Source organism: Sylvia atricapilla, chromosome 5, assembly GCF_009819655.1.
Source record: "Sylvia atricapilla isolate bSylAtr1 chromosome 5, bSylAtr1.pri, whole genome shotgun sequence".
Lineage (NCBI taxonomy): Eukaryota > Metazoa > Chordata > Aves > Passeriformes > Sylviidae > Sylvia > Sylvia atricapilla.
The window spans coordinates 71131327-71153041 of NC_089144.1; the positions used below are offsets into that span (position 1 = coordinate 71131327).

Below are 21715 nucleotides of genomic sequence, written 5' to 3' on the forward strand. Positions count from 1 at the left end.
AAGTCTGGGAATGAGCTGAGATCCCCCAGCACACATCCAATCCAGGAAAGGCCAAAAAGCTGCAGCAGACCCCAGAGAAGGCAGATCTATCCTAAGTAAGCAGAGGAAGGGGTCCTGACACATGGCCAGGGCTATCCCACACAGAAGTAGGTAAGGGCTCTGGAAGGGATTAAGCTGCATCGCATGCACTGAGGAGCTGAGGCCAGGGAAAGGAGGGAAATGGTTACAAACATCATTCTCGAGCTCTCTGGGGACACATATACGGGACCACCATTTCCACAGACTCACTGCTACTTCCACATGGTCTGTTCCTGTGTCATCCTGCTTGTGCAGCACCTCAAAGTAGTACCTGCCTGCTGCTGACAACCTGTGAAGAACAAGGTGTCTGTCACCAGCAGCATTAAAGAACATTTCTTGGCTTGTCAGCAGACAATGAGTGGAGAGCAACACCACCCATGAAACAACCTAATTCTCAGGGTAGGCAGAGTTAGCCCTGCCAAGAAAATCCAGATCTTGACAGTGAGATAGGTGGCTTCACTTGTACACCTGGAGGACTGCAGACCCTTCTCAGTTAATTCCCAATAACTCCCTCTCAGTGTTCCCTGCTGGGTTTTGGCCCCTGGGAAACCTGCCAGTTCCAGGGCAGGAAGCTTGGGATATAGTTCATACAGGGGAGCCTGGATGTGCTGGGGGCTGACTGTTCCAGGCTAAAAAAAATTCAGTGTTGCATTCCCTCAGTAAATCGGCAAAGCTTTGGCAATACCCCGGAGTAATCCCTTTCTTCGTATTGCTAAACTCTTCGGGACAAGCCTGAGTGCTTTTCCCTTGTCCTTGTGATTTCCTGGTCATGTGCAGAGCTGGCTGGGACTGAGGGACTTTGCTCACTCACCTCACCACGTTTGACTTCTGGCTGTGAAATTTCCCAAACTCTCCTGGCGCCGTCCACTCCTTCCCTGTCTGTGAAGAGAAGATGGCTCTAGTTAAGGTGAGTTTCTTCCCTTGTTACTGCACTGACAATGATAAAAACGGAAAATTGAACTCCCTCTTCCCTCCAATTCCTCCCTGGTAAGTCATCTGTGAAATCCACCACTGTGGACAGATCTAGGTCCCTTAATTGTGAACAAGGGCCTCCCAATAGCAATACCAAGAGGTAACTGGCTTAAGTATCACATGCCATACCCCATCTGGCATCATGTTGTCTGGAGCTGGGCAGGGAAAGAGACCTGGCTAGTCCAAGGCAGCAATAAGTCAGGAAGGTCTCAGTATCTACAGGCACCTAAAAGCCTCGATGGGAGAAGCTATGCAGCATGCACTGTACCTTGCCTACACTGGCCAGCAGCTGGACACCGGAGGGCTTTTCATCTGTGCTCAGCCAGAACTCAGCATTGTCATCCGCAGCAATGGCAAACTGAAACTCCCCTGTTGAGAGACGGAGGGAGTGAGTAGGGCTTGTATACAGATCAGATCCTGCTCCTCTAAAATGCTGCCTTTGCCCCTTTTCCCGGTGAGACCATCCTTCCCTTTTGATATTATCGCCTTCTCACCTTTGAACCCCTCTGAACTCTGTTAACTCTGCCGTGACTGAGAACAAACTTTGCAGAAGTCACTGGTTCACTGTCCCTCCTGCCTTGGCCTCACCTGACATCTAACCTGCAATGCTAAGAAGCAAAGCCTCCCCTGGAATGCAAAGCCTCCCCTGACATCCCTTCTGCTTCCAGAGCAGAATTTTGTGTGAGATGCTGTGTTTGGATGGAGGAATGTGCCCGTGGAGCCCCAGAGGGGGACAGAGGTGTTGAGGCTCACTCTGTCCGGGTCAGGGGGTGGCAGCTGCAGGCCAGGGCCTGTGACAGAGGGGAGTGCCAGCAGGCTGCTCAGGGCACAGGCATGCAGCTGGGGAACACAGATGTCAGCTGCTGTCACATGGCCTCGTGCACCCAGGGACAGAAGGGACATCACTGATGTCATGGGCAGCCCTGGCTGCGAAGGGAGGGAGGCAAAGCTCAAGGACTGTTTGTGCCTCCAGGCACGCCGTGGGGCTGAGCACTGACAACAGCACAGTTATTTACACAGCACTTCCCATCTTCTTCCCCTGTGCTTTCCCTTTCCCCACCGCGGCGGATGCGTTTCCAGGCACGCCAAGACCACGAGCAGCCACGGGAGGGACCTGCTTTGGGCTTGCCAGGGTGCGGGCACCAGCAGGGGAGGTGACAAGAGACACGAGTGAAGGCGTTCAGAACCCTCACCATCAGTGAAAGGGTGCAGGTAACCAAATATCCGGAGACCGTAGTTGGTCCATTTTGGGGACACGGCCAACTTCTTCAGCGTAGTTCTTGTCTGAGGTGCAAGAAGAAAAAAATTCATAAAAATAATTTTTGATGTGACAGGCACAAGGGGAGAATCAAAACCCCTGGGACAGGTGGGCAGAGGGTTTTCTCTGAGAGGAGGATGGGGTATGGGATGTGATGGAGGCAGAGGAAAAGAGCAAACCAAGTAAGAAATGGGGTGGAGCAGGTGCTGCTGAGCAGGGCAAAGCTGCATGGGGGATGCCATTGAGATGGTGGGGACAGGACATGGCATTTCCCAGCCACTCGGAAGGAGAGCACCAAATACAGGGCTCCTTCAGCCTGTGTCTGAGCCCTGGCAGGACAGCATGTGTGAAATGACCCTCCCCTGTGCTGCCACCCTTGAACTCTTGTGAAAGCCTCCCGCTCCCTCAGCAGGAGCACAGACAGGGTGGTTGAGAGGGGCGTGGTGGATTTTAACAAAGGGCAGACAGAGGGAGGCAGGGACAGGTTGTGAAGGCGGGAGGGGTGATCCCCCGGGAGCTGAGCTGAGAAGGGCAGGACAGTGGATGTCATGGTCCTACTCACGTGAGGGAAGAGGGGGAAGTGGAGGTTTCTCCTGAGCTGCTCGATGGAGCTGCCACACCAGTCCTCAAACACGTGCAGGTTGGCCCGGCCCTGGAACTAGAAGGCAGAAGTGGGGCACCATGAAGTGCTGCAGCCATGCCCGTGTCCCTGCTCTGACAGCCCTGCCCATGGCCCTGCTACTGGAGCCCTGGGACAGAGAAGGAAGATCCCTCTGCCCTGCTGGACTGGTTTGCAGGAGACGTGGGTCCAGAGCACTGCTGCTCATCTGCTGAAGGTGTGGGGTTGGCACACAGGACGGAATGGTGCCAGGGAAACGTGCTCATGCCGGGGACATCTCAGTTCCGTGGCTGGGGTTTGCTCCATCGGGGAGGTGTTTGAGCAGAGGGCCATGCTGAGGCCACGGTGCAGAAACACTGCAGGCTGGCAACAGCTCCCCACGATGTAACATCTTACATTCCTCAATAAGGTGTTTTGGGCTCCCTCACCATCTCAGAGCTGTTTTCCTGACCTGAGGAAGAGGGGACACCCTGCGGGGGGGAGATGGCAGATCACCTTCTCAAAGCACGTCTTAGAGGTGAAGCTGATGGACCTCAGCAGGGCAGGGAGCAGCCGCACAGGCAGGTCAGTGGCCTCTGCGTGTCTGCAGAGACACAGAAACACCGAGGGAAAGGGGGTTCTAGCCAGCCAGCACGGTGCAGTGTGAGTCCAGCTCCCTGCGATGCAGCCAGCCCTGGCAGGAGAGGCTGGCAGTGTCCAGCTGAGATCTGGAGCACAGCTGGGCTGGGAAAAGCTTGCTGGCCCCTCTGGGACTTCAGCAACACACTCCCCAAAGGACAGACTTTATTCTTGTCACAGCCATGCAGAAAGGAATCACTGCCTGTCCCCCAGCAAAGTCCGAGCTTTCTGCCTGCCACCAGAGGAGCTGATGCCGAACCCCTCCTCGCAGGACAGGCACCCAACAGTGAAGAATAAATGGAGACAGTACAAGCTACCTTAGATGGCAAAAGGCTGAAGAAAGGAATAGGTTGCCTTGGGACCGGGGAGGTTTTGCTGCGGCTGTCTTGCCTATATAAGGGCTGGGGAAACAGCCTGAACAGCACCCAAATGTCTACAGATGGCAGCAAATTCCTACTTTTTGCTGGGGAGACTCTAGCAGGCCCGAAGCAGCTCAGTGCAGGAAGGTCCAACCCCTCCGTGCACTGCTGCCAGAGAAACTTCTTCAGTGAGTTATTGTCCCCAGGATGGTGGGCTGGGGGTGTGTTTGGAAATAAACTGTGGCTTGAAGGAAGGCCGTAAAGCAGATTTGGCTCTGCACCAGCAAAGCTCCTTGCGAGCTGTGGACTTTAGTCATGCACGTGAGAACCATTTCTGTGTGCCAGGCAAAGCACATTCACAGCCACTGCTGCTCTGCAGTGGTCTCCTGTCAGCCCTCCCTCTCTGGTGTCCCCACTGCCGGGGCTTGATGGATGTCTGCAAGCCCATGATGCCCCCACTCACATCTCCTCCTCTTCCCTCCTCTGCTGACATCCCTCAGCCTGCATTCTGCCCACCGGACAAGAGGAAAAGCAGCGAGACAAAGAGGATGTAATTGCTCAGAGCAATGCACAAAATCAGAGTGGAGACAGACACAGGGCTCAGGGCAATGGATGCAGCCAAAAGAAACCTGGGACTCTGCAGGAACTTGTGATACAAATAAATCACTGCAAGCGTGACAAACACTGAATTGCAATTTAATTGCTGTGCAGTTCTGTGCCCCTTGGCCATATCCAGGTTCACACCCAAGGGTCCTACACTGCTTTTCTCAGCCAAATCAAATCATGACAACTGCTGTTTCTTGTGGAACATGAAGAGAGCACAAGAAGAGAGCAGAACAGGCTGGGCTCCCACAGAGAATCACTGCCAGAAGCTGAATCCTGTCCAAGTCTGCTGCTATCCACAAATGATGCTGGTTTGTTTTGGTGATTTTTGATTTTTTTTTTCCCCCTTCGAGACTTGCTTGCACACTGCAGACAGCAGGCTCAGAGCTCTGCTGAAAGTAGCACAACTCTCCCACACTGTGGACAGGCTGGCACTGCAGTCCACTCCTGCCAACGACAGACCCAGGGGATGATCTCAAAGCTGGGGATTGCAGTGGAGCTGGGCTGGCTTTGACACGGGGCAGCCCAAATGCAAAACCAGATATTTATCAGGCAAATCCCAAACGACTGCCTAGACTTGCTCAAATGCTTGCAGAGTAAAACTTGGACCAGTCCCATTGCAACACAACACTTCACTGCAGTTTGGCAGTATTAGGGAGAGGGCAGCCTAATATAGAATAAGGCAGATGCCACTGTACTAGGTGCACCATCAATACTGAAAGAGATAATTCCTGAGATTTCCAGCCCAACGCTCCTGCCTCCAAAGTCTTTTCAAAGCCTCCAGAGAGGAGATTCCAGCAGGAGTTAATGAGATCACTTTGCTTTCTTGCACTCACAGCTACTAGAAATAATTAACTGGTAAATAATAAGTGTTCCTTGCATGCGATTTTAAAATCTTTTCTAAATCAACGGATTTTCTCCTGAGTTACAGCAGCTTAACTTAGTTTCTGTTTCCTCTTAAAGCAAAAAAAGAGAACATTATTGACAGATAAGTGCTGGCTGCCCAAAGTGCTGGCTGCTTTGGGACTGAAAACCGAGCTAGGCTTCCATTTTAGGCCCCCACGAGTCACCAGTGTAGCAGCTGTTTAGAAACTCTATCACCTCGGCCCTTCCAACCCAGTTCAGAGCTGCCCATTACAGGCAGCTGAGAAATTCTTCTGTTTGCTGTATGAGTATCCTCTCACGCAACATCCTGCGAGAATCTCCTGCTTGGGGCTTTTGCAGATTGCAGTTATAGAGCAACATCACCACCATTCCCAATTCATGGGCACAGAAATGTCAGTGTATTTTCTAAAACATGGTTTTTAGAACGTGATTCTAAAACATGGTTACTGTGTTTGACTTCCCAGTTTGGAACTACCTGGCCCTGTTTAGCAAAGGGCTGGAAATTGAGCATCCGGCAAACAACAGGCTCCCCATCTCCCCTTAGAAACATCTGCTTTGAAAATTCTGGATAGACTGATCTGGCCAGAACCAGGAATAGAGGTCAGGATTCTGAGCTTTCAATGGGAGCTGCTTTTATGTGACCTTTCCATTTAGGGGGGCTTCTTCTGCCCCTGAGGCTTCTCCCTGGCCCAACACCTCTTCCTGCTGCTTATCACCCTGCTGAACTCGCAGGGCAGGACGCCAGCTCAGCCCAGAACAGGCACAGGTCACACACCAAGGGCACTGCCAGCATGCTGTGAGTGTGCCCCGGAGCACAGCAGTAAAACACTTTGCTATTTCCACCTCCTAGTGAGAAATGTTAGACTATCAGCCCTGCTGCAAGAACTGACCGTAGGGGAGGATCAGACAACCCAGAGCTCTTCTAGCCCAAATCTTATCTCGTCAAAACTCTCTGGAGGGTGGCACCACACCCCAGGGGCTCCTGCTGAGCAAGGCCAGGGAAGGAAGAACTGGGCAAGCAGCAAAGCTGAGAGGACTGCAGCAGCAGGGACACGACCTCCTGCCCTGTAACCGGAGCAGGTCGGAGAAGAGAAGGCTTTCCTAATTTAATCCTGGGCAGCTCTGGCATCACAGAGGCAAATCAACTGCAAGCTGCACGCAGCCCAGGGAATGATAAACAGGGCACAGAGAGGGCCTGAGCCACGGAAGAAAGGCAACATTGTGCTGCCAGCTAGGAACTCCTGAGCTTGTAAGGCTCTTCTGTCTCCTCAGGGTGGCTGCAGCCCCTCCTCCTGCCCGGCTGGGCGACATCCAGCAGCCAGCAGCCGGGAGGGGCTGCACATTCTGCTGTGCTGTGGGAATCCACGCAGACAGGTCAGCAGCACAGCCCCTGCCTGGGTGGGCACGGGCAGAGGGAAGGGACATCAGCAGAGACACAGTGAGCAGCAGCAGCTTGCTCTTTCAGCCCTCTCAGGAAAGGATGCTTCCTCTTCAGGCAGGTTTGGTAGCAGGACAACGCTCCAGCACAGCCCTTTGGTTTGTGCGGCACCTGTGCAGCTGTACGGGAGTTCTGAGTGCCCCCCAGCACCTTCTCCTCCCAGAGCTGAGCAGCTGCTTCTGCAGAGGTGTCTTTGCAGAGGAACAGTCTGGCTAAGCAGTCACCTTCCCGAGAGTCCTCCCCACATCTACAGCCCTGCCAAACGGTGACACTCACAGCCCACAGCACAGGTTTGCCCTGCCCATGGCCAGGCGCGTTTCTGAAAGAATGAAACACACCCCGCACATCCCCAGGCTGAGCGGGCAGTGCTGGGGGCTGCAGGACTTTGCTCTGGTGCCTGAAAGTGACAGTAAGGATAGGGACCATCAGCTGCACAGGCAGCCTGAGGAGCCAGGAGCAAGGGTGACCCCTTCTCTCCCCCCGATGCCAGAGGAAAACTTCACTTGGGGATTTCCAACGAGCACGCTTTCCTACCGCATTATCCAGGGCTGAAGACTTAAGCTGCCTATCTCATATCCTGAAACCGAGAGAGGAAAATTGAGACCGGTCCTTTTTCGGCAATGCTGGCTGCCAGCTCACCCTGAAACCCCGTGAATTATTAATGTTTGTCAGGAATATGCCTCTCTATTCAAACAAAGCCCAGCTCTCTGACCCGTGTGAGGCAACCTGGTGCCACTCACCCCAGGAATCAGGCTGCAATTAAGTTATTAGAGATGCTGTGGGAAGGGCACAATGGGATTACAGACCCTGGGTAATTAATTTGGGCAGAGTCACAGAAAAACTTAATCCCCAGGCTGGGAGAAATTTCAGTGGGTGGTGAAGAGGACAGTAAGCAGGTCTGTGTCCATGGATCCCTCTCCATCTCCTGCAGCTGGTGTTGGTGAACCACTGGCCTCTGTTTGCACTCAGGGGCACTCTGTTGATCCTGTGGGTACACACAGGGCTGCAGCAAGGGCAGGACATTTTGCCTTATACAGCCAAAGAGAAAAGTGTCCATGCCACAGCGTGCACCTCTAATCCCTACAGGCTCAGGGCACAGCACAGCTGCCCACTGCCTGAATCATGTGCTTTGGGCAATCTCTAGGGAGGGGACCAGGGACACAGGGCCAGGCCTCAGGGAAGCTGGGAGATGCCACCAGAGCCTGCAGTGCCGTGGGAGAGGGGACAGCAGATGCTCAGTGCCATCCCTGGGCACAGCAGCAGCCCCCCGTGCTGGCTCTGGCTGAGCTGGGAGCAGCCCTGCAGAGCCCAGGCTGTGACACAGAGCACATCAATGCTCTGCTCTGGCCTTGGCACTGGGAGGGGCTGCTGCCAGGAAAGCCAGGCTGCAGGGACCCGAACTGCTCCTGGCTGTGGCTCGATGGACACACTCTGCCTCCATCACCACTGAGATCTGGAGTGCAGGGCCAGCAGCCTGCTCTCTCCTCGGGGCTCCTTAGTTTGTGCAGGTCTCTAATCACTTTGAGGAATTTAGTGAGCTGGCTCCATTAACTAAATGCCCCCTGGCTGGTGTCCCTCTCATTAGAAGCAGGCTGCATTGCTCCCTTATCTGAAGAGGAATGATGAGATAAGGGAACAGGGGAGGAAAGAATAATTGAGGCATGAAGGAAACAAAGGGAGTGTTTGCCCCAGCCGGCAAGAGTCACCAGAGAGGGTCTCTGTGGATGGAAGTGCCACCGAAGTGGAGAAAACTCCACATACAATACGCAGGGGTTGGATGGCCAAAGCCAGAGCAAGAGCAGTGTGACACCTCTGTGTGCCACAGGCATGTATTTGCTTGTTGAATGATTTGCCCTACACACCTCAGCCCCGAACAAACTTCACTTTTCGGGAAGGCAGTGGGCTGCCCGGAATCGTGGGTGGGTGCCTGGAGCCTTGAGGACTCATGGAGACACCAAATTATCTGGAATCTGGACGCTCCAGTCTTTCTGGATGATTACTCAGCTCTGTAAGTGTCATTAAGCAGGGAGAAGGTGATAGGGAGTGGACTCCTAGTAAAGTGAATTCATTTCCAGGCATACATCCCTGCCTTTCACTTTTGCTGCACAGGTCTCTAGCCATAAGCCCCCTCACACAAAATGATGGAGGAAGGCACCCACCTCTGGCATCCACGGGACAGGGCTGTCCACAGCTGTGTGACTGGAATTATTCCTCCCACCTGTTTGCAGCTCTTGGCTCTGAAATACAAGTAGAGAAAAGTCAAAACAACCTGATCAATGACAAGGCACTGACATGTACAAGGTGGTTCTATACAAGCTCTATGAGAGGGTTCAAACCTCGTCACAAGAACCTATGAGAAAATAAAACAAGTTTTCAAGCTCCCTTTCCAAAGGAAGGACAGGCCAGATACCACGGACATAACAGGGTGAAGATGCTCCCTGGCTTTTTTTTGACAGCACATTTCCATGCTGAGCTGCTGAGGGAAAAGGATACCAGTATTTTCTAGCTGCTTGCTAGCACAGAGTTAAAGCCTAGGTCATTCACTGGGGTTTTTTTCCCCCCTCTGTGTTTCAAAAATGTCCAAGCAAGAGTTCTTCCAGTCAACAGTACTGAGATGTGCCTCGCTGGAGAGCAATGAACTCTATCCTGACCTTTCACTTCTGCATCTCTCTTGTCTTCCTGCGCCACAGGCCCAGCCAGCTTCGTGCCACTGCTGCAGCTTGGTACATCTGAAATGACTCAATTGCTACATCTGAAATAACTCAGTTGCCCACAGTGGAGCCATTGTAGGTGGACACTGCTCTGAGCCAGCCCAGACTTCGCCCTGTGGAAGCTCTCTGTGCTCTGTGAAGGGAGAGCCGCCTCCTGGAGGCAGCAGCACAAAGGAAGGGTGTCCTCACCTGGTGTCCCAGCTGCTGTGGATGGTCCAGCTGAGGGCTTGTGTCCTCACCTGGGACACTGGGCTCTGACAGAACCTTAGCAAGCTCCCTCCAGCTCTCATATCCTGCACAGGGGAAACAGAAAGGTGTCAGGGAACAGGGTGAAAAAAAAAAAGCAACTGCAGCAGTCACCAGAATAAACTGATCTTTACAAGGCTGAGAGACCTCTCACAGTCTGGAATGGCCCAGCAGAGACCAGGAATTGTTTATGTTGCTTGGACTTGGCAGACTGGCACAGACAGAAAAATTACCTTTATCTTCCTTAAAAGCTCTTCCCTCCTTCTTATGAATTTAATACTTAAATTAAATATTTAATTTCTAAGTCCTAATACAGAACTAGAACTATTTTCTAATAGAGTTCTGATACAGAACTAGAACTATGATCTAAACATCATAGTTCTAATGTATTTCTTTAATCACTACACGACTGGGAACTTTATTTTTAGTTTAATCAGATGATCCCAGTAGTCAAACTAAAGAATATAAATTTTTTATCAATTAGCAGTGCCAAAGAAAAATAAGACAATAACTAGATTACTAATTAATTTAACCATCAAAAGCATATTATTCTTATATGCATCTACTTTCACAATAAAAGCTTCAATTTTCTTGTCTTGAAAGGAATTACGGACAATCATCTGCAATGCCTAAAGTATTGGCAGCGATGCAGACAAGCACACTGCTATTCAAATGAAGTCACCTTCCAGCTTCAAAGCAACTTCGTTTGAAATTCCCTTCCCCTCTCATCCTGCTCAATCCAGAAGTCAGGATCAAGTCTTATTTCTGCCAAACCCTCAGTGACCTCCTGGGTGTGAGCAGAACCAAGCAGAGGCAGCTCATCCCTGCAGCTCCCCGAGCCTGCTGTCCCTGTCACTGCTGAGAGTGCTGCTGAGCAGAGCTCCGGTGGCTTCCAGAGCTGATGAACATTGTGGCACTCGGGCAGCCAGGAGCCTGCCTGGCAGCAGCTCAGGGCTGTGCCCACACTGGGCAGCTCCAGCCTGAGGTCCAGTGCCCAAACTTCCCCCAGCCCTGGCTTCTCCCAGCTGCTGGCACAGCAGCTCAACACCCACACAGCAGGGAGAGCGCACAGGCTCCTCCCCATTGCCTTCAAAACTAGCGATCATCCCCAAAGCTGCAGGAAGCCCAAAGAAATGGGCTGCCTCGGTACACACTGAGAACCATCCTGACAGCTCTGAGTGTTCAGATGAATGGCCTGAGCCTTCTGCACTGTTCCTACAGCCACAGTGGCAGCAAGGTGCTCTGATGGGCAAGAGCAGCCCACTGCTGGGGAAACATCTGCTGTCCCATGGCCAGCATACCCATCTTCAGCTAGCCCACCCACCTACACCCTGCCAAGCCCCTCAGCAGCACGGGAGACTGCTGTGCCTCAGGCAGGGGATGCTCCATGCTTTTACAACACATCCCCCAAACATCTCTGGGCTACACAGAGGCCAAGGCAAACCCCAAACCACCACAGGAACCAGAATTCACAAACCGCCCTTGGCCTTTCCCCCTCTCCGGCTGCACCAAGCTCTCAGCCAATTACTGTAAGTAAAAATACAATGCAGGGTTGATATACTGTGTCTCTACTCTCTCTTGAATCTGGGTCCCACAGGGTCTGGCAGAGGTGAGCAGAAAGCTGCCTCCCATGGCGTGCTGATCAAAGAGGGCAATTAAAAAAAAAAAAAAAAGAAAGAGAAACAAAACAAAAAGGAAGTGCAAAAAATGTGAAAAGCATGAAAATAGTCAGAGATTCGAGTGGGAGACAAGGCTCAGAGCCAAGCAGGGTGTCCTGCTTTCCTGATGTGGACGTTTGCCTGGATGGGTGGGTTTCACTCAGGCCCTGTTAGATGCTGAACAGTCACAAATTCCTGATCAAGATCTTCCCACCCCCAGATTCCAACCTGAAGCTACGCATTTAAATCTATTACTAAAATACCAAGGGCAGTATTTATCTTTGGCAGAAGACTTTTCAGTCACTGGGTGAGTAACCTACTGCTTAATGCAGCTAAGCACAACCTGTGCTTCAGGGACTGAGTGGCATGAGGGAAAAAAGGAGAAGCTCCTTTGTCTTTATACAATTTTACTTGTAACAAGGGGGTGAGTTTCCCCCTTGTTCAGAGGAATGAGGCAGAAACCCCTGTTTGTGAGGGTTCTGCAGCTGGACACACAGCCCCATGCAGAATGGGGCTGAAACAGACTTTGTGGTTCATGTGAAATTCAGCACTTACTGCTTTGAGGGCTCCTTATAATAGTGGGGGAGAACAGCAGGCTTTTTTTTTTTTCAGAGAATACGCCCATAGAAGCATAAAAATATCCTGAGCTGCAAGGGAGCCACAAGGATCACTGAAGCCCAGCTGGCTAGAGAGGAACCAAGTACATCAGGAAAAAAAAAGAAAAAAAAAGGCAACAAAAGTCAGTTCACCCCTAGAGATTCACCGAGGGAAGAGACCAAGAGAAGCAGGGTTTCTTTTCTCTTGTGCAGAGGGGAGAGGTGATTTGGCTCCGTCGTTCAACCCAGCACTTCAGTGCCCTGTGGAATAAGCTCAGGACAAAGCAGCAGTACCCTGCCTGCTCTGGGAAGGGCTGCTGGCCACCAGAGCCAGCCTCCCTGGCTGCTCCATGGCTGGCACAGAGCCTGCCTCCCAGCAAACACACAGGCCTGGCTGCACAAGTGCCAGTGGCTGACATTCCTCTGACCCTTGGGAAAGAGAAGAAAGGGAGACAATTCTCCGTGTTGTACAAATATTTACCTAACACATCAGCCAAGCACAGAACAGACAAAGGAGCTGTGAATTAATCTGGAGGCAGTAATTTCTTTGCTGGGTAATTTGTGCTTTGGCAAGCCAATTCTCCAGCGTGGTAGGAAACGATTTTCAGAATATAATAGGATCAACAGTCCCCTTAGAGAAAGTCCTTGGCACTCCAGTTCCTTCTGAAAAGATTGGCTTTTCCCTGGTGGTCCCCTTGGAGAAGGGCCTGGTTTTGCCCAAGCTTTCCTGGCTAAAGGGAGGAAACCACAGAAAAGACACATCATCTGCAGCCAGAACACCTCCCAAGGCAGCTGCTCCCCAAGGACACGTCACAGGGTTCAAGTCAGGACTGCAGGTCCCCAGTGCTGCCCCACATCCACTGCCCTGTCTCAGGAGCTCCTGGGTGAGGGGATCCAGCACGGGCTCAGCCTGTCCTCAGGCTCTCCCTCAGCACTGCTCACTGGCTCCAGCACTCCCCTGATGGCTGCTGAAAGCCAACAGGCCTACACCTGGAAAAAAGCAGGAGTCAAGAACTAAAATACCTCAGCAAGCACTTCAGTGTTGCTGAGAAGGAATGCCAGAACTACCAGCTTTGATGGCTTTGCTCCAGTCCCTCTACAAAACTGGTTCTGGCTAGGATGTGAAAAGGCAGAAAAAGCATGAGGGCAGAACCCAAAGGCTTGGGAAGAGCCTGTCCCAAAGGCAGGGGAAGGCGCTGGGCCAGGCACTGCTGCCATTAGCCAGTCAGCTCCTTGCCCTTCTCTCTTCTGGCCTTCACTTCCCAAAGCATTTCCATCACTTCCCAAAGCACACCAGTTGTTCTCCGAGGCTGTTTTTTCACCTCAAACCTCCCCAAGGAAGGCAGCACTGGCACAGGCACAGCTTCCCAGAAGCAGCAGCCAGGCTTGCTGCCACATACTCCTCCCTCCCTGGCATCAGTCCGACCTCCTCTCTACAGGCAGAGGTCCCTCTTTCTTTCTGCTTTTGCACCCCAGTGGTGCAAGGTTCTAGTCTCACACGGGTCACCCAGCAACATGAAGGTGGCTCTTCTTCAGGGAAAAGTCTTTTTTGTCCCTGTTCCCATCAGGCTGGCTGGCAGATGCCTGCTGAGGATGCAAATGCCCAGCAGAGCCCACCCTCGGCTGCTCCTCTGGATTCCTGATGGGAAGCCCTCAGGACCTGAGCTTCCTGCTGGAAATAAGAGGCAGGTGAATCCAAAGACGCTGAAGAGGAGGCTGGAACAGATGCTGCATCCTACAACAGAGCCCCAACAAGAGGCAGCCAGTCTGGAGCCAGCTGGCCACAGCTCCAGTGAATCAACCATTTAGAGACAGAAAAGCTGTACCAGGAGAAAATGAGATGGAGATGATTCATGGCACCAGTGCCATGCCTGCCTCCTCTCCGCCATGCTTTTTACTGCCCTGGGGTTAAAAGTCAGCCAAGGAAGCTGCAAGTGGAGATGAAGATATCTCACCCAACAGTTATGACTCTGCAGAGCACTGCACTTGAAGCCCGGATGAAGAGGAAAAAATAAAACTAAAGAAGCAGAAAGCTAGAGGCAGAGATAAGAAAGGGCCAGCAGTACCCAGGGAGCTTTCAGGCCCCGGGGCAGGAGTGTGACCAGAGCTGCTCTGTGTGTGCAGGGATCAGATCCACCCAGCCCCAGACAGCACTGACATTTCAAGCCTGTGAAGATAGCTGGCAGTATGCAAGGGGAAATCCCAGACACACTCAGGTGATCAACTTCCCCTCTGAAAAACGAGATTTGATTACTCTGCTATTGTTACTGCTGCTTACATAGCTGCAAATGCTATTAACACCCACATGCTAGCCAGCCCTTTTGCTCAATGATTTCACTCAACAGCCTCAGGAAAGAGCAGGCCCACAGGTTGTTCTGCACAAAAGCATTTTCCTTCTTATCTGAGACCCTTCTCCTCTTGCTTTTGTTGCAAGGATAGGGCAAGAGAGAAACCAGCAGGAATGAAGCAGGGGGTTGTTCTTCATTATCCCCAGCATCCACAGACCCCTCACTGTGGCTTGGGGTTTTAACCCTCCCTTGGATGGTCTCATTTCTCCTCTTATCCCGGTTGAATGTTTTCAGCGTACTGTTATTCCATGGCACTTCAGCATCATTTGAGGCCTTTCCAGGGCTCCTGCTGGCTGAGCAGGTACAATACCCAGCACCCCAGACATTACACTAGGAGCCTTGCAAACACACTGGTCCCAGAGATGCTGGTGAAGGTTGCTTGACACTGAATACGAGAAGGTGTTTAGAGAGTCTGACATGAATTTCACACACCTTGACCACAGCAAACCCTGCTGCTGGTGGCACTCTGCAGAGGGAAAACACCCATCTCCTGCCTACCACACACACCAACACAGCCCCACAACACTGAGTGCAGAAATCATGAGGATGAGGTGTAACCTGACCAACAGAGATGTGAGTGAAGGATAGAGTGAAAGGAGACAGCCAGCAGTTTCTGGAAATTAAGGGTGAGTTAGGTCAAGTCGTGCATCACAGATGGGGTCAGAGAAACTACCAAGAAAACCCCATTCCAGGGCAGGGCCAGGCCAAGGGAGTCTCTTTGGTTACTGATTTAGGTCAGTTAAAAGGATAGACAGAAAAGAGTGAGCTTCTTGTCCTCAGGCCAAGACTGGAATATCACTCTCGCAGTTAAAAGGATTCAAGGAGCATGAAACCCAGTGTTACAGAGGGAGCCCTGCAAACCTTCCCATTTCTGGTTAGTGCACAACTCACAAATAAGCTTGCTGACCTCCTCCAGGGACAAAGCTCAAGTTAGGAACCTTGTGTGCAGAAATAAATTACTCCATTCTTCCCCCAGGTACAACTGTGACTCACTGCTGTGTGAATGGCTTTGCAAACTGACCATAAGCCACAGAGCATTAAAAGTACCTGAAGTATGACAGAAGAAAAGGCAGAGCACTGCACTTGGGAAGGAAAGGAAAATCAGCAGACATTAACTATGCAGGGTACTAATGCAGCCTCACTGCCAGACTCACCCATAAATAGTACCTTGCTGCTGCTCCCCTCTAGGTATAGGAAATGTAATTAATGCAGCAAGGGAGGAACTGATAAACAACGGCTGGGGCACTAACTGGTTTCACCGAAAATATAATTCAAATCTTGCTTCTGTCAGAGAAATTTTCCATTGCCCTAGTTAAATCATTAAAACCATCCACGCCACAGGGTTTTCTAGCAAATATTGCCTGAAAGCTCAGTCAGGATATGCATATATGGAGATGCAGTGCTGGATTCGAGTGAGAAAGACCATGATGGAGCTGCACTACCCTTCAAAATTATGGGGCTAAGCTCCTATGTCAGGTCCAGAAATGCCTCTGTTTCAACCTAGAATGTACTAAAGCAAAACGGTTGTAAACTCTTGTCTGCACTTGCCACGCTGAAGGCACAGCAGGTTCAGGAGCTCATGTGAGCATGGAAGGGCAAGCATGCAGCAGCTGAGGTTCCCTCTCCCTCTCCTCTTCTCCCTGAAGGATTACACTGAGGAAGGGGGAAGAACAGAGCACTCTGCTTTTCAAGGGAAGGAGGAAACCTTGGCTCAAATGCAGACTGAGCAGAAGAGCACCTACTGCAGCTTTCAGCAGCACAAGATAAAAGCCCAATCATTTTGGTACTGCTAACTTCTGCAGCAAAGCAGGCAGAAATGCTGGCCAGTCTGTTGCCCTCCTGAGGTATTGCACGGGCCATCTTAAACCACATAAAACACACACAAAAGCTTTTAAATCATAAAATATGTTTTCAACATTATGGCCGTGACAGCTGTGCAGTTAAAATCCTCAGCTGCTGGCAAGTTCCACTGTTCAATTTACAGAATGTGGCAATTGTGCTGCAATTATGGTGTGCCCGTCCCCGAGACACTGTGCTGCACACAGGCTGCCTCTGTGTCTGCCTCTCTGTGCAATACTGCCATCAAAAACAGCCTCTCTGGTTTTCCAGTCTTCATGCACAGCTGGAGAGTTCCCAAAGCAGCTACAGCCAGTCAGAGAGGGCTGATTCCAGTCATACCAAGAATAAAGGTGGTTGAGTAGCTCTCATCATGGAATCACACTTACCAAGCCAGCCTTTGTCCAATCACTGTCTTCAAAATATGGGATTTGCATCAAAACGTTTACTGGTGAGAAGTTTGCCTTGTTCAGACTTCAGTACTCGGAGCACTTGGAAAAACCAGCAGGTTGTGAGAGGAACACAGAGCCAGGTGTTTTGTACACGAGGCTAGGGTTTGGTTTTGACTTCTGCTTTTAAGGTTAAAGTAATTTGCTACTTTGATGATGAACTGTAACATTAGGCATTATTTTTGTTTCAAAAATACCTTTAATCCCGGAATATTTGCATGGGTTTCTACCAATTCCCTCCCAACGACCACATCCTCAGTGACTCACACTCTGCCACTTGCCTTATTTTGGTTTTAATACAAACAATAGTAACGACTTCAAAAATATCCTACCCAAACCTCAAGGTGACTGGCATGAAAAGCAGATGTTCTGCCTGTTTCTGATCACTGTGAGTGGCATTTCTGGCAGTCTCCCGTGGTTTGCAGGCACTGGTGAGGCCGTGTCCTCAGAGACAGAGGCACCAAAGGGCTGCTCCTCTGAGGTACCGAGTTATGTACAGCTGAATTTTGCCTGCAACATCTCACAGGACACCTGGACACGGACCTGGCAGCCTCCTGCCCGCTCCGATTCATCTGTACTGCATCACCACGAACAGCAGTGAGCGCTGAGTTTGCAAACACATGCACGTTTCTAAATGCTTTCTACCACCAACAGACCTGCTGCTTTGATGTCCACGGTAGCTGAAAAAAATGCAATTAATAAGAAGTAGCATACATAGGCAGCTTCTCTCCCCTGAGCACGGGGAGGTACCCACAAAACTCCAGAAAGAAAATGGCAGTTTCATGCCGTGCGGCCTTTGCGATCTGTTTTTCTTTCTGCAACAGGACTGTGCCCAAGAGAGCTCAACAGGGTCATCCACAGAGCTTTCAGAAAGCTCTGGTAAGGGCATTTTTCTCAACTGCTTCAAACACTGCAGCAAGACTGCCCAAAGAGCTTTCCAAGACTTTTTTTTAAATACAGGAGCTGTCTAGGATACGAAGCTGAACATCAACTGAGCAACAGACCTTCAAGTCAACATTTGTTACTGCTTTACCAAACAGAGCTGGTGACTTCTTTTTTTTTTATCTTGGGTGAGGATTTTTCTGAACACTCAACACCTTGCCACTTCCATGTAGATTCAGCATTCTCAAAATATCTTCTTGCAGCTTGATCTTCAGTCAAGTTCTGTGGAACTCTGTGCTGTGGCAAAGGCCATTCACTGCTTCCATGAGAAAACCCCCCACACTTCACTTACATCTCTCCTTGCCATTTTTATTTGCCATTTTGCTCAAAACCGTTGTAACCATTTTCTTCCCCTGAATTCTGCTCCAAAGCAGAACTCCTTCCTGCTGAAATGTGTTATTTCCATGGTCTCTGCGAGCATTGCAATGAAATTACTGCCTTTCAGTTTCAGTGGTGACTGCAGGCAGACTCTGGATATGATTACAGGCAGAGGAAAATAAAGAAGGGGCTGGACAAACGTCTGCCAGAAATGGTGCAGGTAGGGTTGGCCTGACCTCAGGGCAAGGAAACGAGCTACGCCAACTCTCCTGCAGGCCACCCCAGAAATCTCCTCTGATTTGTTTAAATTACTTTAAATTGCCTGTGTTCTTGGGGTTGGGAAATGACTGTTCTGCCCGTGGCGCTGCATGGGACACCCTGCTCTGACACCAAACAAATCCTGAAGACACAGGCACCTCCTGTGACAAAAGCTCTCCAAAAGCTCTGCTGAGGAGGAACCAGAAGCGGGCAGACTGATAAATATCAAACCCACAGGAACAGAATAAGTCTTCAAAGTTACAAAGAGGAACTGACAGTGCAGAGACTGAGGTCCTGCCCTGGTGCTGCTCTCCAGGTGTGGCACACTGCAAACAATCGGATGATTGTATTTAAAGTCAGATGAAAGAAGCTCTTCTAATAATGTTACTGGGGTTTGGATGAGACTCTGAGACTACTCCTAAGTATTTCAGGAATCTGGATGCAATCCCTGTGTAGAAGTTTACTTTCACAGTTTGGATTCAAAATCCAAAACTACAACTTCTGGTTCAGGCTTAGGTTTCATTGAATGATTTGTGCAGAAAGGGACCTTAAAGTTCCAACCACTCTGCTGTGGGCAGGGACATCTCCCACAGTCCCAGGCTGCTCAAAGGCCCCATCCAACCAGCCTTAAACACTTCCAGGGATGGGATGGGACATCCACAGCTTCTCTGGGCACTCTGTGCCAGGGCCTCACCACCGTCACAGAAAAGAATTTCTTCCTAATATCTAATCTAAACCGCCTGCTTTCAGTTCAAAGCTTTTCTCTCTTGTCCCGTCATTACATGCCCTCATCCAAAGTTTCTTTCCTGTGGGCCACCTTTAGGTACTGGAAGGCTGCTATAAACATGATCAAACATCGATTAAAACGGCAGCAAAGGCCACTGGAATATCAGGATATTCCTCAAGAATGTCTGAGATTTCTCCTCAGATGCTGAGAGAAATCCACGCTCAAAGCTCTATCTGATCTCTAAGCCTAAATGCCAGCTCCATCTGTCTGCAGAGGAACTGTGCAACCTGACACCAGCATCCCTATTGAGCAAAGCTGAGATTTGTAACACTGATTTCCTCTGAATCATCCTCAAACACCAACTGCTAGTCAGGGCGGACAAGCGTGCAAGGACAGGCTAATGCTTTGGTAAGTAATGGAAAATCCTATATACTTACGCCTTAAAATATCGAGCCTCAGAGCACTAAGGGGTAAGAGCAAGCTGGAGCTCTCCCATGACACAGGCTCAAAGCTCACACGGACAGAACAAGCTGCCAGTCCTCCCTCCAGGCACCCCAGGAAAGGCAGGCTGTGCCATGGGACAGGCTGCAAAGAGCATACACTCACTTCTGGGACAGCTTTATTTACACAACATGGGTTGCTATGAGGAAAAACTAGCGTTGTGTAAACTCTCTTTATAGTGCTCTTACCCAGTAACATAATTCCAAAATATGAACTTCTGGAATATTGTTTCTCCTCTGTCTGAACTAACTCCCACGTCAATGTCCTGGTTTGGATCTCAAACAGCCTGTGCAACACTTGACAAAAGTAATTAAGAAAGCGGGAACAGGAGTTCACAGAAACCACTTTTTGTCCCATAGAATCACAGAATATTCTGAGCTGGAAGGGACCTGCAAGAATCATCGAGTACAACTCCTGGCCCTGCACAGGACAACCCCAAGAATCCCAGAAAGCCTTGTCCAAATGCTCCATGAGCTCTGTCAGGCTCGGAGCTGTGACCACTGTCCTGGGGAGCTGTTCCAGTGCCTGAACAATCTCTGAGGGAAAAACCTTTCCTTGATATTCAACCCACACCTCTACAGAGATGAAAAGAAAGAGCTTCTATTTACTGCTACCTAGCCTGCGAAAACACTCACACCTAAATCCCTGTTTGAGAGGAGATTTACTGAGTTTGCTGAATACTTTCAGCCTGCTAAACTGGGACAGACTCCACTCTCACTTGAGATTATTTTTTTTTAATGTGGTGTCTTCCAATTAAAAACTTTCTCAAGAAGACTTAAAAGACACCACACAAGAAGAGATAAGAAAAACAATTTTACTTTGCTCTAAAAATCTTGCCTTAAAAGCTCATTTGCTTTGAGCATCCCAGGATCCTTAAAATCCACCAGAGCTGGGAGAGGGATGACGATGGAGGAGGGATGCTCTGTGTGGCAGAGCCAGGAGACACCCCTGGCCCAGCTCTCATCCAGAGCAGGACTGGGACTGAGCCAAGGGGCCATGGGGCACCAGAAATCCCCAAATTCACACCTGGCCCAGCCTGGCTCTGCCCTCCTGCTGCGACCTGGAACACCAGCCCTGGAACACCAGCCCTGGAGTTCCCTCTAAAGGCTCCAGCAGGCTGCTGTCATTGCTCACCGTGAGCACATTTGCAGATGTGCAGACACACAATTACAGGAAGTACAAACAAGACCCCAGTGTAACAGCACAGCTGAGACCCAGGCAGGTTTATGAGTCAAGTAGTTTAAAGGACTTTTTAACGGCTGATAGAGAAGATCCAGTTTGCTTCAGCGAAGTAGATATAATAATAATGCACACACTTGGTGCAGAAAGAGAAGAAACAAAGCTGTTCTGCTCTTAGCTGATCCACAGGCACATCCCTCACTGAGAGGGGTTTTGAAGCTGCTCAAGATCTTTCTTGTCTGAAGTGCCAGCGATTGTTAAACTGTATCTCTCATTTTTAGCTGATTCCAAGTGTAGATCCTTTCTGAAGACCAAGCTGAAAGAGATCCATGTTCTTAGGGAAAAAAACCCTTATATGCCATTATATAAATCCCTTATATACCTCCTGTCATTCTCTCTCTATATAGGAAGTTTGAGTTATTGTAGGTTGTTGGGGGCTTTTTTAGCTTTCAGCTTGGTCTTCAGAAAGGATCTACACTTGGATAAAATAAACATATTTTATATAGGTATATTTTTAGAATGTATTTTTATATTACGTAATTTTATATATGTGTAGCATATCAAACATATTATTATTATTATAGCTGGGAGTTGGAAACACAAATTAAAATGCCTCAACAGTGAAAATACAATGGCAAAATTGAGCCATCACTGCATTTTGTGAATGACCTTTAAGCTGTATTATAAATTTAACTCATTTCTGTGCTACCTTCTGTATTAACAAAACCTGTGGGATAGGTCTAGTGTTTTATCACACTACCCTAAATTTCGTAAAATGGGGGGAACCATTCCTGCTGCTCTTTCAGAACTTTGAGGGAACTGAAAAATCATTTACTGGGACATTTGTGGTTTGAGTTCTGCCCCAGACAGAACAAACTCCGAGCCATTGAGAGCTGAACTTTGCAGAGCCCAGGCTACAGGGGCCAGGTCCAGGCAATCCCTGCCACCAGCAGGATTCCTGAGAGCTTCCAGGAGGTGATCCTTCACCCAGCAGGAGACAGCTGGGTTAGCTGCCTTGGAGCTGGGCCAGCACGCCTCACAGAGCTATCCTGTTTCAGTGGAATATTTAACTGTGCTGGAGCTTTCTACCAGAGCATTAAAATTGCCCTCCCAACT

At 50.0% G+C, this 21715-nt stretch overlaps 1 protein-coding gene across 1 annotated transcript in view; it reads right to left on the reverse strand.

Annotated features, from left to right (window-relative positions):
• The window catches only part of B4GALNT3 (beta-1,4-N-acetyl-galactosaminyltransferase 3), a 61499-nt gene that overhangs the window by 14850 nt on the left and 24934 nt on the right, over positions 1–21715 (reverse strand). Inside the window, exons 2-8 of the mRNA XM_066320115.1 lie at positions 9731–9834; positions 8990–9067; positions 2871–2966; positions 2244–2334; positions 1319–1419; positions 890–957; positions 289–367 (exon numbers count right to left, since the gene is read on the reverse strand). Coding sequence (XP_066176212.1) covers positions 289–367; positions 890–957; positions 1319–1419; positions 2244–2334; positions 2871–2966; positions 8990–9067; positions 9731–9834 — 617 coding nt within the window. The remainder of the gene's footprint in view (positions 1–288; positions 368–889; positions 958–1318; positions 1420–2243; positions 2335–2870; positions 2967–8989; positions 9068–9730; positions 9835–21715) is intronic.